At 32.2% G+C, this 17972-nt stretch overlaps 2 protein-coding genes across 2 annotated transcripts in view; one reads left to right on the forward strand and one right to left on the reverse strand.

Moving 5' to 3' along the window:
• Positions 1–4192, reverse strand: part of LOC107447409 (uncharacterized) — a gene marked incomplete in the record, with an annotated part of 21722 nt that extends 17530 nt beyond the window's left edge. The window contains 1 exon segment of the mRNA XM_043052136.2: positions 1672–4192. Within this exon segment, the coding sequence (XP_042908070.1) occupies positions 1672–4021 (2350 nt within the window).
• A 5109-nt stretch (positions 4193–9301) lies between these two features.
• The window catches only part of LOC107447405 (chromosome segregation 1), a 77082-nt gene continuing 68411 nt past the window's right edge, over positions 9302–17972 (forward strand). Inside the window, exons 1-4 of the mRNA XM_071180538.1 lie at positions 9302–9440; positions 11363–11448; positions 13037–13182; positions 17261–17362. Coding sequence (XP_071036639.1) covers positions 11364–11448; positions 13037–13182; positions 17261–17362 — 333 coding nt within the window. The 5' untranslated portion in view covers positions 9302–9440; position 11363. The remainder of the gene's footprint in view (positions 9441–11362; positions 11449–13036; positions 13183–17260; positions 17363–17972) is intronic.

Here is a 17972-nt window from a genome sequence, read left to right on the forward strand (position 1 = left end):
CAAGCTTTTTTGTTTGTTTGTTTATTTCTAACAATTAAGAAGTGCAAAATTTTGAATCCTTTGCAAATCAAGCTATAATGATAAAAGTAAGTATCACTATTTTCAATAAGTATATTACAATATTTCTATATGAATGTACATCCTTCTATAAGAATACATGTATATAGTTGCAAAATTAATAGCAATCATTTACAACATTCATTTATAAAGCCAATTATGTGAAAATAATATATTGTCCGCTATATGCCATAAATTAAAGAAAACAGTAGGTTTTTGACGGTTTTTAAAACAAGGTTTTTACCTCTGTCATGTCAAAAACCAGTTTTTGACGGCAAAAACCCAACCCTGTAATTAATATTAATAAAAAAAGGGAAGGTCAAATATACCGCATTGATTCATTAAAATTGATTGATTCATTTTGCTAAACTTGAATTGTAGTAAAATTCCTCTGACAGTAATATTTAATTAAAATAAAAAAATATGGTGTTCTTAAAAAAGCTACAAAAAAAAACACATTACTATAGCGAACTATGAATTATATTTTGACGATTTCGGATTTACTTTCTATATAATCAATTTGAAATTCTAGCTGAAACCAGTCATTACGGAAATTTTTTACTATCAAAATAGAATAGAAAAATTCTGCTCCGATTTACTTGGAAGCCATCTTTCGAAAATAAATCTGGAGGGAAAAAAAAACATCTTTCAAAAAAATGTGTAATGAAAATTTCTCTGCAACAGCTTTAAGGTTTTGCAATAATTTTGCCACGACACAGAGCATTCATACAGGGTATCTGCTACATTTAAGATTTTCAAATCCATGACTTTTCATGACTAATTCCTACAACTTTTCATGACTTACCAAAGTAAATATTTTCTCTTACAAAAACGAAACAATACATTTAAAAAAGCATAATACTAACATTAATTGAAATGATAGTATAACCAAATTTGTTATACCTTGCATCTTCATATTTATAGATTTTTTAAAAAAAAGAGTTAAGGCAATAAAATAGCTGGGGAAAAAGATACAAAATCAAAAACTTTTAGAAGCATATTTTAAAGATACTTTTCTTGTTCATCAGAAAGGAAAGGAATACTCAAGATTTTTCTGTTCTCATTTTGGAATTAAAAAATTTTATGCCAATGACTGGCTTGCTTCAGCTAGAATTTTAAATTAATAAAATAAAAATAAATAAATAATAAAGAAAGAAAGAATTCTGAAATCAGAAGTTTAAAAGATAATTCTTTCTAGAAATGAGGTTCTTTCTTTCATTTTTTGAAAGAATACTATAATTTTTAAAGAACAAGATAAAAACATTTTATATTTAAATATAATATGAATGTGAGTGGAGATTTTGTTACAAATTCAGATATTCGGAACATCTTAACACTGTGAAATTGAGAAGGGGGGGGGGGTAAATTCCATTTTAAAAGCTAGACTTTCCATGATTTTTTAAAAAAAAATCAGTTAAAATCAGGACAATTCATGACTAATTTTGCCCAACACCGAAAACCATGACTTTCCAGGTGTGCTGAGACCCTGTTTATAGGATTCAGGAATATCACTGTATGTATTACCAGTATTTCATAATTTATTTAAATTTTTATAACAGTCAATGTTATCTTAAAACTGCTTTGCCTATTATGAGTGAAGAAAGGCAATATTACCTTGAAAAGATCTAGGAACAACCTTTTCATGCTGACGTAATATCTCTAAGACATGGACATTAGGAGAAAAATCCTCACTTAATGATATTAGCCACTTGTTGTTCTTTTCTTCAATCATATTAGCTTGAATTGAATTTTCTAACATGAGATCTCGAACTTTAGAAATGGGTGTAGCTTCTGGGTAGCTGTTAAAACCACATTCCACACCAAACAATGGATACTTAAAAAACTGTTTATTCATCGGGTGAATGTCTTTCACAGAAATTAACTCTCGATTTCCGTAATCGAGAAAAACGACTTTGCATTCGCTTCCAGAGCAAGCTTCTACTCTCGCTCTATAGTATTGATTGTCAGCTTCGTACTTGGCACAAACTTTATCTCCTGTCTTTGGTTTGAAGGTGGTATTTTGAGCCTCGCTGTAGAACTCATTTATTTCCTCTTGCATTTCTTCAAGTTTGGACGAACTCAACTTCTCAAACTGCCCAAAGAAAGAATCTAGAGAAGTAAAACTAGTAATGTATAAAATTTCAACTTCAGCAATGGGAATAACGGCCAGATTAGAAAATTTATTTCGAATCTTATCGTTGACCGATGTCGAGCTAGATTTGTCTTGAAGGACAACAGAATAATTTTTTCCCATATGGTTGTCTTTAATGTCTTTCACAAAAGCTTGAAAAGATTGCCCGGCAGTCAATTCTTCAAAATAATCTAACATTTTATCTTTTTGGGAGGATTCGGTGGGAAGATCAATGTCAGCTAAATTGCACTTGTAAGCTTGAACTGGATAGCTGAGCAATTCTTCAGTTATTTTTCTCAGATCTTTCAATGTAGCATTATCAAAGTTTCCAAAATCAACAAAAAAAACTTCGATATCTCGTTCATGATTGACTTTAACTATCTCTGCCCGATACCATTCATTATCTTCAGAAAATTTAGCGCAGACAGGCGATTTTGGTAGGCATTCCTGAAGACTTATCGGCCTCAAATCATTTCCGAAACTCAGCCTCGAGGAAATGGCGTCCAATTCCTGCTTGCTTTGCACTAATTGACAGAAGAATTCGGAAATGTCGTTGATGTAACCAATATTTACTTCACACCTCTCATTACAAACTAATTTGTTGTAAGTAAAAGGCAACGATGAAAACAGTACACTTTTTTGCATGAATGGTAAGAACACATCTTTACCGTGGTATTTTAGTAGAACAACATAAGCCTCACCAGTATGTGCCAAAATTTCACACTCTAAGGAGGGATATTGATTTAAAACTCGCCAAAAATCATCTTTTGCGATGTCAAATTTTTTCGGCATTGTACAACATATAGCTTGAGCATAGAGTTGTAAAAATCGAGGGTTCATCATCTTTAGGTCTTGAAAAGCTTTGATTTCGGTGAAACCGTAATCCACGAAGGACACGTGACAACCACTTTGATTAAATGATACAATACGACATCTGTAATAACGCTGCTTGTGGCTGCTTAAACATGGCTGATTTAGCTGAGGTGTGATGAGAGGACGTAAATTTTCTGGTCTAGAAGCAAAGATTTGTATCTCTTCCATTAGCTTATTTAACTCTAATTCGGCTGCAGAAAGCTGCACATAAAATTTTTGTGCGTTCTCAATACAGGAAATTTTCACAAGATGAGAGGTGCTGGGATTTAGAGTATTCATATTGTAATTTGCAGTATTCGTATTGTAATTTGCAGTATTCGAATTGTAATTTGAAGTATTCATATTATAATTTGCAGGATTTGCATTTTTGATAACTGCCAAATCGTCATTAATTAACCTCTGAACAAAAGGTTCACTTTCACCTTTCTTAGCAATGCGCACAATAGGAATATTTTGGAAATTAGATATTATTAACAATGACATAGTGTTGAGCATAAGTTCATTTTCACACCGCTTAATAGCCTCCCGTGACCACTGAATATGATCACTTGGCTCAACGTCGGCCAAGATACATTCAGATGCCTGACCTTCATAACGACAAATAGGATTTTCCAATTGTCTCACGTCAGCTACGGATATTTGTTCTTCAGGCCCATAATCTATAAGACGAACTAAAACATTTGACGGTCCCAATGGTGACAAGACAACAGCTCGACACCACTGATTTTTGATTTTAGAGCGAACAGCATAATGCAATCCATTTGAAAGCTGATCGGTTCGCATAAATCCCGATGTACAGTCCAACTCCTCTTTATGGGTTAGAAAAAAATATTCGAAATTTTTCACTAATTCAATTGAATTGGGAGTCAATCCCCATATCTTTAAAATGGGTCCTTCTCCTTTTACGTGAGTCACAAGGAGCTCTTTCGCCGGATTAGGATTATTTCTATATTGAGACATTTCTATTTAATTCTCACAATTTATACGAAGAACATTTCGATTATATATATATTTGACAATTAGTAGCTATCAAAGACGAAGCTATTAATAACACAATAATATACACATGCCACAAGAATGAGACCAACAAAACAGTATAAGAATGTTTTTCTTTGCGGTTATGAATAGTTGACTGTGTGGAGCAGATGGCGCTATGGGTAAAAATTTATCGTAAGACTTCCGCATTACTGCTTCCAAAGTTGCCTAAGCTTGAAAAAGCGGGCCATCCAATAATTTTATACTTGTAGTGTTTTCAATCTAACGTGTTCTTTTAATTTGACTTTCAATTGTTGTTGTTGTTGTTGTTGTTAATTTATGTCGCACTAGAGCTGCACAATGGGCTATTGGCGACGGTCTGGGAAACATCCCGGAGGATGATCCGAAGACAAGCCATCACAATTTTGATCTTCTGCAGAGGGGATGGCTCCCCCACTTCGGTAGTCCAATGGCCTGCACTCAAAGTCGAGCACTTTATGGTAGAGCAGTTTAACGAGGACCAATACCACACACCCTCAGTCCTAGCGCAGACTGATCCAAGTGGCCACCCACCCGCGCACTGACCGCAGCCAGTGAAGCTTGACTTTCGTGATCTGCTGGGAACCGTATCTTCACAATCAGTTCATGGTGGGACTTCAAAGAAGCAAACTACAGATGAATTCGATGCTATGATGCTCCCCGAAAAGTAACAAAAGGCGCTATTTTGCACACTTAGCTGGAATCTTATATCCACCAAATAATCTTTTAAAAAATATCTTCGTGGTAGTGTTTTGTGTGTAACGAAAAATCTGATAATTTCAATTTAATCTTAATTAAAATTAATTATTGTTGTTGTGGTTGTTGTTCATTTACGTCGCACTAGTGCTATACAATGGGTTATTGGCGATGGTCTAAGATGATCCGAAGACATGCACACAAGACAGACATTACAATTTTGCTTAGAGGAGATATTAAGGTAGAGATAACCAATCTATTGTTTGAGCTCTGAAAACTTCTTCAGAGATGGGGTTACCTTTTCAGCGAAAAATTCATGGCTGGGGGTCGCATCATACAGGAATATTTTTAATAGTACATGAAGAGTTTTTTCTCTTTTTATTTTGAATGCCTTCCCAATTTTATTCGTGACCGTAAAAGATAAGTTTTCATATCAAAATACGTTAGAATATGCTCTCTACACTTAATTATTTACTTTTAATCACGTAATCGTAAAAAGCTAAGTTAAATATGATTTTAAAATCAATGAAATAAAAATGATGGTTTTTTGAATCGAGAAACAAATCGAATTGAACCGAAGTTATAAATTCGCGATTATAACTAATTTTAATCAATGCGTAAATTTTTTTTATTGAGATAACGTATAATATTAAGAAAAATTAACGGGACAACAAAAATGGCAATATTTTTATTCAAATAATATATATATACGGGTATACAATCATCTTTTGCATACCTTTTTTATGGTTTTAGTGTTGTTCATTATTTATAATTTTTCTGATAAAAACAAAATATTTTGTTCTATTTTTAAAATAAATATTAATATTGCTTAATACTCCACAGTTTGGGTTTCTAGTTTGCTTGCTATGCGATAATTATTTATTTTAACCAATGCAACAATTGAAATTTTAGTACGTTAACATAAAATAATAAAAATATTTGAACTAAAATAACAAATTTTGCTTTTGTTTTTCTCTTTATTTAAAAAAAGGTATTAATAAATATCTTATAAGAACATACTATCTACTTGCTGTTAGAAACATTGGCAGTTCTCGACATAATTAACATTTCATATAAAAAAAATATTGATAATCAAAAAGAGAATTATTCCCTTTTTATTCTCAGAAATCAAAATAAAATACATAAAATTATAATAAATTATTGAATAATAGGACCCATTATTAATAATAGAACCTATAATAATCTAGTTAATATTTTCCTGAATAATAAATATACAGTAATAAATATAAAATTTTCTAAATAAATATGAATATATCCAAACAATTTTTTCTATATAATAAAATAATTTTCTAAAGAAATAAAAGAAAGTATTATTCGGCTTATAAATTTTATTTGAATATAATTTTACTTTTGATCGAAAAAATTATTTATAACGTAAAATTTACTTTTATTATACTTATATACTTTTTTTTTGTACAACTAAAATATATAATTAAATTCGCTTGAAATTATTAAAATATTTTAACGCATCAATATAAGTTACAGAGCGGGAATAAAAAGCGATTTGTTTGCAAAATAATGATGTGAAAAAAATGCGCCAAATCCGATGCATGTGCTTCATCAAAAAAGCAGTAAAAACACCAGAATATTTATATCATTATGTAATATAATTGTAATGAAAATACCTACAAATGTTAACAACATTATAATCTATTAATGTAAATAAAAATGTAAAAAAATATGTCATATTTTTCTTGTTAAAAACCAATTTAATTCATTCCATAACCTAACGTGCTAACATACAAATTGGAAATGAATGTTTACGAGTGAATATAAAAGAAAAAAAATTTATTTGAGAAATGCAAAACGTCCTCCTTTCATGAATTTTTCTTCACATTCGTATGCACAGCAGTATTCGATCATTTTTATTTAAATTTATTGTTCAAAAGAAAGTTCAGCAATCCACCTCATAGTACAAGTTCTACTGGGTTTACTGGAGAGAAAATCGTCCCAGAATCACGTGACAACGTTCTTTTCAACAAGGTAAGGGGGACTGGTTCTCTCTATGTAAATCTCTCCTCTAAGCAATTTTGATCCTATGCATATGGGANGGGATGACACCCCCGCTGTGGTAGCCCGACGACCTGCACGCGAAATCGAGCACTTTATGGTAGATCAGTTTAACGCTGACCAATACCGTAGACCCTGGGTCCCTACTCAGATTGCAACCATCTGCACACTAACCGCAGTGTTGCTTGACTTCAGTGATCTGCTGGGAACCGTGTCTTAACTATCAGTCTACTGTGGGACTCAACACTGACTACACTCAATGCTCATGTACGGTGGGGATATCAGAAAATAATCCTGATAAAGGTTTCCAAGGTTTCGGATTTGTGTGATGGGCGTAGAATAGAGCAGATTGTCACAGATCTCGTTTTAAGGTTAGAAAGTTTACACGTAAACCAAATAAAAACCTTACTAGGTTTACACTAAGAGGTTTTTGCTGCGTTAAAATAAACCTTATGTTGCTATCTGTGGGGTGAACTGAATGCTCGAATACGCCATCTGGGGAGAAGATCGCTTCCATGTCTTCGGTCCTTCCCTCTCCTCCTCTTTTCAGTTGTATAGAAATGTTCTACGATATTTTTCGTATTTAACCCATATAGCACTCATCTTCCGAAACCTTTCCCTAGGACCTCCCAAATGCATCCCTTTCTTCCGAGGGAAGGCGCGGATAAATAGGGGAAAGCCGAGGGAAATTCCATTCTAACATTCCTACGGATAACGATACGTAGGAAGTCCTTCGGAAACATCGCCTACGGATATTCCTCCACTGGTCATCCGTTAGAAATCAATCCAATGGATTTTTCTCCCTGGTTATTCCGTAGGAGCATCATAATTACTTATGTCTGTGCGTGCAACCGGCTGAGCAATTGCGCATGCGCTAGATGTGCTTGACTAGAATTTAATTCTCAAAAAAGAATTTTTGAAAAGTAACCCTGCTGAGTGTAGCTATGTTGACTGTTGTAATTTTGAGCTCTTCATTTATGATTCAGTAAATAAAGTAAGTTAATCGTTTTGAATAATTTTTTTCAGTTTATAATATTGTATCTATGTATTTTAAACGTTTACCACATTTTATAATTCTAATTATCTGTGTTAAAGTAGTTAATGATTTCCACGTTACTGAGTTAGGCCTAGTAANCTCTTTTCAGTTGTATAGAAATGTTCTACGATATTTTTCGTATTTAATTGATAAAAATGCTTTTTGAAATTCCCCTGACGCTTTCTTTTAGAACTATGTTTAATGTAGTTCTCAATTCCATATAACTTAAAAGTTGAAACGAACTTAAAAGTTTTTAATCTATCTGATAATCAAGACAGAAACTAACATGCTCTGCAATGAAACAATGACATGAAACTTCTGCTCTAAGCCGCCTGCAGCCCATTTCGATCACCAATTCGTAGAATAAGTTTGGTAATAATATCGGATGGTAGTTCTAGGACGGCACCTTATTTACGTTGTATGTACTAGAGTTGCACAATGGGCTATTGGCGATGGTCTGGGAAACATCCTTGAGGATGATCCGAAGACATGCCATCATAATTTTGATTCTTTGCAGAAGCGATCTCATTTTCAATTTAGACATAGATCTGAAGGAGATGGACATTTTCTCCAGGTCCCGGTACCATACAGACTGGTACTGCTTAACGACCGACCACAGGGTTTTCGATTCCACAGATTTTACGAGCACATGTATCACATGTACTAGGTGGGTCTTAGCAAAGTAGTGGTTCGAATCCAAGTCCGTGAGGACCAGAGTCTGATTACTTAGCAACTGAAATACCACCGTCCGAGATACAATAATACACTTCCTAATATCTGAAAATATTTTGAAATTTTCCGGTATATCCCTCCGCTTATGTTATGCTTACAACGCAATAATGTGCGAGCAGGCTTGATATTCTAGGAAGTTTTATTATTGTGATTTTTTACCAAATTTAAGCAAAATTTTACCTTTTATATTTTTTTGACTTATAAATTCTAACAATTCGTGTGCCGAAAACAAATTTAAGAAAATTAATATCATAACATTAATAAAGTGAAAGGTTTCTTACGTTTTGAGGGATCAGTATGCGTGGGGACCGAGTGTGTGCGGTATTGGTCCTCGTTAAACTGTGCTACCGTAAAGTGCTCGACTTCGCACGCAGGTCGTCGGGCTACCGAAGCGGGGGTGCCACCCCCTCCGCAGAGGATCAAAATTGTGATGGCATGTCTTCGGATCATCCTCCGGGATGTTTCCCAGACCGTCGCCAATAGCCCATTGTGTAGCTCTAGTGCGACGTAAATAAACAACAACAGCAACCTACGTTTTGAGTGTTAACCCTTATTTGGTTATAATTGTGCAAAATATTGCCTGGGAGAAAGTTAAATTGAAAGAACGCGTAATATTGTGAACACTCTAAGTATAATAATATTGAATGGAGAGCTTTTCCGAGCTTATGTTAAAAAATCAGTCGGAAATAGTAACTCAGAAGTTAGGCGAATTTTAACCCTTAGCGCTATCTATGTTTAGATTTATACGGTCAACCATCCATTTAAATGCGATTTGAGACTGTAACTGTATTTGCAGTCAATGGTACTGTGGTGTTTTGAAATCTGTTCTAGGTTTTCAGTTGAATTGCCTTGTGAAAGAATTTGAACCAAGTTTGTAGTTATTAATTGCTATATTTGTATTTACTTAAAAAGAATTAAAAGCATAAGTTATACTGTATTAAAAAAAATTGTCTACTATTAAACTTTTAATGATTTGCTATTTAGTATAATTTTGAAGTTTATTACATACACCGGCTTACAAACTCCTGCTTTCATCTCATTTCTTAAAAGTCTCATGAGTGATCAATTTTGTCTACTATTAAACTTTTAATGATGTGCTATTTAGTATAATTTTGAAGTTTATTACATACACCGGCTTACAAACTCCTGATTTCATCTCATTTCTTAAAAGTCTCACGAGTGATCAATTTTTTATAAATCAATTAAACTTGAAAAATTTTCAAAATGTTATTAAGTAATGTACTGGGGTCTTTTGGGTCCATTGTTTTTGTTTTGCTGATAATCTGAGAATGGTGCAAATTCATTTTTTTATAATAATTTCATTTAAACTAATATGGGCAGTGATCTTTAAAATGCGTGGACTTTTTTTTTACTTACATCGCCATGTCTTGGCAACTTCCAGGCAGCGGCCCGCGAGAAACTAAAAGAAAAACATCACGAAAGGGAACCATCTCGAAATGTATTACTCATAGCCACCCCTACATCTACATGTCTTTTTTCTTTTTTTTTTCTTCTAAAGTTTGCAACTTTAAAATACTTTGGCGCTGCTATTTATACCCTTCATATGTTTAGCTTTCCTTAACTTTGAAATTTTAAATTCATCATATATAGTTTTATTTTATTTTACAACCGGTGTTGAACAGCAGACCCAATTTTGGGTTTACGACTACTATTCAACTCTGTAGCCCTGTAGATTTGAACCCTTAAAGACAAAGGAACTCCTAGATCAAGTATTGGAGGAATGGAAAACCACAAAAACCTCCCAGAGTTAGCTTGACAGCTAGGGACTCTAACCCAAGGCTTGAAAAACCACCCTGTCCTCGGCTGTCAAAAATTCCCCTTGGACAATGAATTTCCCGAATCCGACATCCGCACGGACAGCCATTTTCCCGTTAATGTTAGTGATACATTTTCAAATTTTGTTATCTTACAAGAGTCTAGTGCCTCACTTCTAAAATGACCCTCTAATCTAGAAATACAGCAACATACTGAGCATGGTGGAATTGATGTTTTCTCTGTCTCCTGTACTGCAGCGGTTGAAAGGGACATTTGTTATCTAAATTATTTCATAAAAGAAATAAATTTTATAAAAAAAATACTGGGTTCCTATTAGTAACCTAGTACCTATTCCTTTTATTACTGTATAATGCAAGCCTAGTATTTGTAATCCTAGTGACTACTTATTCATTGTGCAATTTATATAAATGTTTGTAATAAAGAAGAGAAAATGATATTTTTATTTATTTAGAAGCGACGGGTTAGTTTCAAAGGAGGACGGGTACATTGTTGGACAAGCCGTCCTCAGGGACGGGTAAAAGTTTTGAGTTTTTTCGAGCCCTGCTCTAACCCATGATCCATCTGCCACTAAGGATTATTTAAGTCAGCACTGTGTTTGGTGGCATCACAGAAACAAATTGAAAAGTATAACTTATGCACCCCCAGGCACACATGTAAATGTTTTTTTTTTTTTCAATTTGCAATTTTAAAATTTATATAGCACCATTGTGATTGTAGTTAGCGCCACAGATTAGGATAACATTTTATCCAAATTATATCTGTTATAATTGCGTAGATTATTTCATGTGATTATGATGCTGAGGATTAAGCAATTACTTTCATACCAAAAAAAATGGTGAACAAAAATGATTAGGCAGATTTCTGTGTATGTCCCTAATAGTGCACAATACGGAATAAGGTTTGATTTGTAGTCTTTGTATTCATTTATATATATAAAAAATAAAATAATGTAGTTACTTTTCTTAATTGAGTATAAAATTTTTAAAATTTTTCAGAATGGAGGTAACACCAAATAACCTTCAAACACTAGTGAATTATTTACAGCACACATTAAATCCTGCTCCTGAGATACGAAGACCTGGTATATTTTATTTCATTGTTATCTATAGAATAGTTTTTTTAAAAAATTTCTTATTATGTAATCTATTTATGTTAAGGCCGGCCGCACACTGAGGGAGCTAGCGGTAGGTGAAAAATCTCCAGTTGCCTCTTGACGAAGAGGTTTTTCAGGGGGTGAGTTGCAAAATGATTGCACATTGAGAAGTGTAATTGCCTCCTCAACGCAGGCGCAGATTTGCCAGATATTGTCTAAACTGGCGTCATCGAATAACGACATTAGTGTTAGAACTGGTTGATGTAGGAAATTTGATATCAGGATATATCGTCTGTTAAACATCGCATTATAACATAAGTTCGAAAGTTTTTTTTTTCTGAAAAAACTTTACAATCATAAATTTTTAATAAATCAATAAATCTGTGACAAAAGAAAATGTTAATTAAAAAACTGCTTCTATATCATTTGCCTTGCTTTAAGTTTTTCTCTCAAGTTAAGGATTAATATCGGTGCTAGTTGAATATTACTTTCCCTGCGAGTTGAAGATTAATTTTATTGAAAGTTAAAAAAACATTTTCTTTGTCTGCAGTCACAATTTTTTTGATTAGTAATTCTTAATAAATGTTTCAACCACTGCTGTGTAATGTTAACATTAAACAACTTTATGAAAATTATTAGTCTTTTAACTTTTTAGGAATACATTACTCATCACTCAAAAAGATGGTTTAGAAAAAAAAATTTCCTTAAAGTGTATCATAATATAATTTTATAATTTTTTTTTTTTTCCTTCTGAATAATAGTATCTTTTCAAATAATGTAATGTTGATAGTGGTTCTTTCTCTATGAAAGATAAAATTGCACAATATTGTCAGACTCAAGACACTGGATAATCTGCGGATTCTGTATAAAGGTCCAATAAAATTTTTAAACTTTATATTATAAATTGAATTATATACTTCTATTTTGCATAATTCATGCTGTTAATTGTATGAAAATTTTTCTGTAATTTTATAATTGAACACCACTTATTTCTCGTTTGTAAACTTTGTAGGTAATTTGATTGTTAATTGTTGTCATAAATATAATTATACCGGAACGAACCGGACCGGAACGAAATTCGATAAATTTTCCCGCTATTTAAAATTTTTTTTTTCCTTACTCATAAGATTTTAGGATTTTTCTTTCTTTTTTGAAAGATGTTTACCTTACCATCATTTTAGAAATAATCATTAGTGTATTACTTCATCGTTTTTTCTTTTTAAGATTATTTCTAAATATTTTTCTAATTTTTGTTGGGTTTAACAATAAAAAAACCGCTTTTTGTAGCGAATCAGAAAACCGGAAAAATCAGTTATCCGGAATAGCGATGGTCCCGATTGTTCCAGATAATCGGTTCCCTACTGTATTATATTATATGGTTAAAAAATAACCTGAACTTAAGAAGTCTTGAATCCCAAGGACCCATTCATTCCAAAATTTAGCATGATTACTGACTAATTATGTAGAAATTAATTTGAGTGACTCTTTTTCTTTGCATTTACTTTCCTACTTTCTTCTCTTAATTTTACCTAGTTTTAAATGTATGTATGTGTACATGTATCTATTTATATTTCAGCTGAAAAATTTTTAGAGAGTGTTGAAGGAAATAAAAATTATCCTATTCTTCTCTTGACTTTGGTAGACAAAGCTGATGTAGATCTCACCATTAGAGTCGCTAGTGCTATCACATTTAAAAATTATGTAAAGAGAAATTGGAGAATTGTAAGTTAATTTTAATTCTCATTATTTGCATATATTTTTGTATTAGTGTGTATGTATATATCAATATATACATAGACACATATACAGTACTATGTCCCATGTCCGGACATCTGTTTACTGGAGGGTCTTTTTTCCGGACACTTTTTAACTGAACAAAACTTTTCCCTTTAAAAAAAAAGCATATAAAGGCAATAGTATGCAGGGATGAAATTACTTTGCTTTTCTGATAATTTAATAGAATTAATAATAGAATTAATAGAATTATAATTAATAGAATAGATAATTAATGGAATTATAAATAACGTAAACAAAATTTAGCATTTCACTACAGCTAAAAAAAATTGCAAATTTTTTTTCTATGTCTCGCGTAAAAGGATTAATATACTGCTACGAATCATGTACACGATTTTAGAGAGTTCAGCGACTTCAAATTTTAAAAGAAATTCTGATTTAAGATGAACTATTCACAACTATGCAGGCTATTAAATTATTATTCATGGTGTGTAGTGTTTTTTAAAAGTGCTTAAAGGTGCTTATTTTCAAATTTCGTTTTTCAAAAGCCCTTAAAGGTTCTTTCTACCTTGGGTGTTTTTGAAAAGTGCTTAATTTTACCTTTTCGAAAATGAGAGTTTTTTCTTTATCATGTCCATTATGTATTGAACAAAGGCGTGTGCTTTTCACATTGTTCTATTCATCATTTTCGCAATTCATTAATTCACAATCTATTTCGGCGTACCGTTGGTCCATAGCACATAAAAGGACCAATCATTTTACATGTTTGATGAAATCCTTGAAAGTCCACATGTGCCTCTACTGAACTCGGGGATTTGCTGAGATTCTTGCACTCTCATGTGCAACTCTGCTGCATTATGCAAGATATTCTCCGTTTCAGGCTTCATTTTCCACCTTCTGATATCGTACCGAAAAACTTTTTATAATGGCCAAACATCTTATTATGGTGGCTAATATAATCAAGAAAAGAGTTTTTAGTCAGAAACTGGTTATTTTATCATGATCATGTAAAGTCTTTGAAAATTATTTTGCATTTTGTTATTGTATATAGTGCTTAAAAATATTTTTTGAGTGCTTAAAAAGTGCTTATTTTTTGTTGAAAAATTTGGCTACGTACCCTGTTATTCAAAAGAGCAATGCAGAGTTTGAAGATCATAATAATATTATATTAAAAAAGAAATCAAAATTTAAAAAACTATGTGGAAATTATAAACTGTTGAAAATGTAATCTAGAAAACCAGATAGACAATAAAATTGTCACAAATCGAAAAGTAATTCTACGAATGGTCGATTCGAATATTTCCTGTATATATAATAATGTATCATTAAAAAAAATACGAAAATCTGTAGAAATAACTGGCAAAAAAAAGAGATTGTAAATCCACTTGGAATTGTGGGGGAAACATCAATTATTGTAATAAAAATGCGTGATTTGAAGTTTGTAGCATGAAATATCTTATTAAAGCATTGAAATTTTAAAAGCCAAGTGAAAATCCGTATTTATTAATCAGTCTTCGAAGTCATACATATTCACTGTGGAAGCGTCGCTAATCGAGTAGATCTAGAAATGATTCTAACTGAAACGCGTGGCTTGGAACTTGCGGTGTGTTATACCATGCGGTGTGTTATACCAGATTTGTAAAACCATGTGGAAATCAGTTGCAAAAATAGCGCAACCCCGCAAACCATGTGGACTTATTCATTTATTGGAATTGACATTATCGTCTTTTTGTTATTTTTTATTTAATGAGGATGTTTTGATGTTTGTTTACCTTAAGGACCTATTATCTGAGAAAATCTATTTTCTGGACTTGCCGAAGTCTCGATGATGCTGAACATGGGACTTTCCATTGTATATATACAGTGGTGGCAAAAAGTGTGAACACTTTTTGAAAGTTTCATGTTTTTCAACTTTGTGTGCTTGTAGAATATATTAATTTTCACTTAAATGCAAACGTTTATATATCAAATTGAAGGTAATTTAATGTAGAATTTAATAATAAATACAGTATTACAATATCTGTATTACAAAAAAAGTTATGCAATTAATAGTAAGATCTATCTTAGATTTGCATTTTTTTAAAGTGATACTTACACAATCAATACTTAGTAGGATAACCCTTAATTTTTAAGATAGCTTCACAGCGTCTTTTTATCGAGTGAACGAGTGTTTGGAGTTCATCTTTCGTAATCACATGGTGCCAAGAATCAATTTTAGCTTCACTTAGTCGTTTTTTTTGTACAAGAATTTTCAAACGTCGCCACAAATTTTCAATTGGATTGAGATCAGGGCTGTTTCCTAGCCATGCTAATATATCTATGCCTTTATTTTGAAACCATGCTTTGCATACTTTTGCTGTGTGGCATGGAGCTGAATCCTGCTGAAAAATAAATGGTTCGTTGTTGGGGAAGAGATCCCTGATGGAAGGTATCAATTTTGGTTTCAGGACAGTTTCGATGTATTTTTTGGCATTCAGGATGCCAAATCAGGCCGAAAAAAAATGCACAAGTGCTACTACCGATAGAAAAATTAAATGGCTATGCCTTCAAGATAGAAAAATGTCATTAGATGTGAAATGAATGCAGCTGGTATTGCAGTAAGTTCAAGATCAATAAGAAGAAGCTTATCAAGATTTGGACTACAAGCTAGAATTCCAAGGAAAAAACCATATTTAAATCAAAAGCAACTCGAGAAACGAGTTTAGTCGGCAAAAGAACACATTAAATGGTCAGAAAATCAATGGAAGCAAGTAATCTGGAGTGATGAGAGTAAAATATCTCTCTTTGAAGTGATGGTAGAAAATACGTGAGCTGTAGAGTAGGTGAAGCGCTTCATCCTGATTGCATTGAAGTAACTACTAAAATCCAACAAATGTCATGATTTGGGCATGTATATCTGCAGATGGTGTAGGCTGTATTCAAATGATTGATGTCATCCTGAATGCCAAAAAATACATCGAAACTGCCCTGAAACCAAAATTGATACCTTCCATCAGGGATCTCTTCTCCAGCAATGCACCATTTATTTTTCAGCAGGATTCAGCTCCATGCCACACAGCAAAAGTATGCAAAGCATGGTTTCAAAATAAAGGCATAGATATATTACCATGGCCAGGAAACAGCCCTAATCTCAATCCAATTGAAAATTTGCGGCGACGTTTGAAAATTCTTGTGCGAAAAAAACGTTCATCCAATAAAAGACAACTAAGTGAAACTATAATTGATTCTTGGCACCATGTGATTACGAAAGATGAACTCCAAACACTCATTCACTCGATGAAAAGACGCTGTGAAGCTTTTATTAAAAATTAAGGGTTATCCTACTAAGTATTGATTGTGTAAGTATCACTTTAAAAAAATGCAAATCTAAGATAGATCTTACTATTAATTGCATAACTTTTTTTGTAATACAGATATTGTAATACTGTATTTATTATTAAATTCTACATTAAATTACCTTCAATTTGATATATAAACGTTTGTATTTAAGTGAAAATTAATATATTCTACAAGCACACAAAGTTGAAAAACATGAAACTTTCAAAAAGTGTCCACACTTTTGGCCAACACTGTATATCTATATATATATATACATATATAACATAGCTGCCAACTGTTCCTATTAAATCGTATTTGTTCCGAAGTTTTAGCTTTGTTTCGAAAATACGATTTTAGATCAAAATGTTCTGATTTTTCAATATTCTAGCCCCTTTTCACTTTTGCCAATTTTCTTTCATCCCAGGAAAGGTCCAGGAAAGGTCCGGGAATCAAAAATTTATAATCCGACAAAATTTTGAAACTTTAACTTTGTGTCATTATTTTCTCTGATTGTCTTATCATGCTTTGTGTTCCTATTTTGATTTTTAACAAGTTGGCAGCTATGTATATATATAAACTCTGTATAAAAGTCATACAGTATAGTTTCGAAAGTCCAATATTCTCTCTAGTGATAGAAGAATTTTTATCCTATCGTAACAATTTTTCAAAAGTTCATATTTTCTCTTTGTTTCTGTACCCTTCATTCAATTAATATTTAATGCTAAATAAACTTTTATGACTATTTTAGATTGAAGACTCTGACAATAAAATTCATGACTCTGATCGAGAAAGTGTTAAAGGCCTTATAGTTGGACTAATGTTACGCAGTCCAGAACAAATACAAAGGCAGGTCTGTGGCACTTTTATTTTCGGAAAAATCTTTTTCTTAAATCCTTTTCCCCCCAAATTTTTTAAGTGTTAATCGAAGATTATTGCACGGAACACGCACAAAGGCACTTTTGTACTTTTAAATTTTCAAAATAGTTTATTTTTTAAAAGTTTGCCAAACTTATTGTTTTTTAATTATTTTGTTTTGTATCTAAAATTTTTTATTGATTAAATGATCTATCTTGTAAAATTTATCTATTCTTGAAGTGTAACAACAAGGTGTTAAACATCTAATGATTTGTTTTATTCAAGGCTACTCCATTAGGTCTAGTCTTATAAGATTAGTAAATTTTAGATGTTTGCTTCAATTTATTACATTTATTCTTCATGTTGAATTTACAAAACTATTGAACAAGTAGTTATATAAATTTAACATGAAGAATGGCTCTAATTACATTGGACCTCAATGGCTCCAAGCAGTTGACAACACAAATTTTATATTTCACTTGGAAAAATTAACTATTAAAAGTAATCCTCTCGAAGCAATGATTTTTTTTACTGTGTGAAACATATTTAAAAGAAGAAGAAGAAAAACAATTTTTTAATAATTAACCCATATTCTTAAATAAATC

Source organism: Parasteatoda tepidariorum, chromosome 4 (genome assembly GCF_043381705.1).
Source record: "Parasteatoda tepidariorum isolate YZ-2023 chromosome 4, CAS_Ptep_4.0, whole genome shotgun sequence".
Taxonomy (NCBI): Eukaryota; Metazoa; Arthropoda; class Arachnida; order Araneae; family Theridiidae; genus Parasteatoda; species Parasteatoda tepidariorum.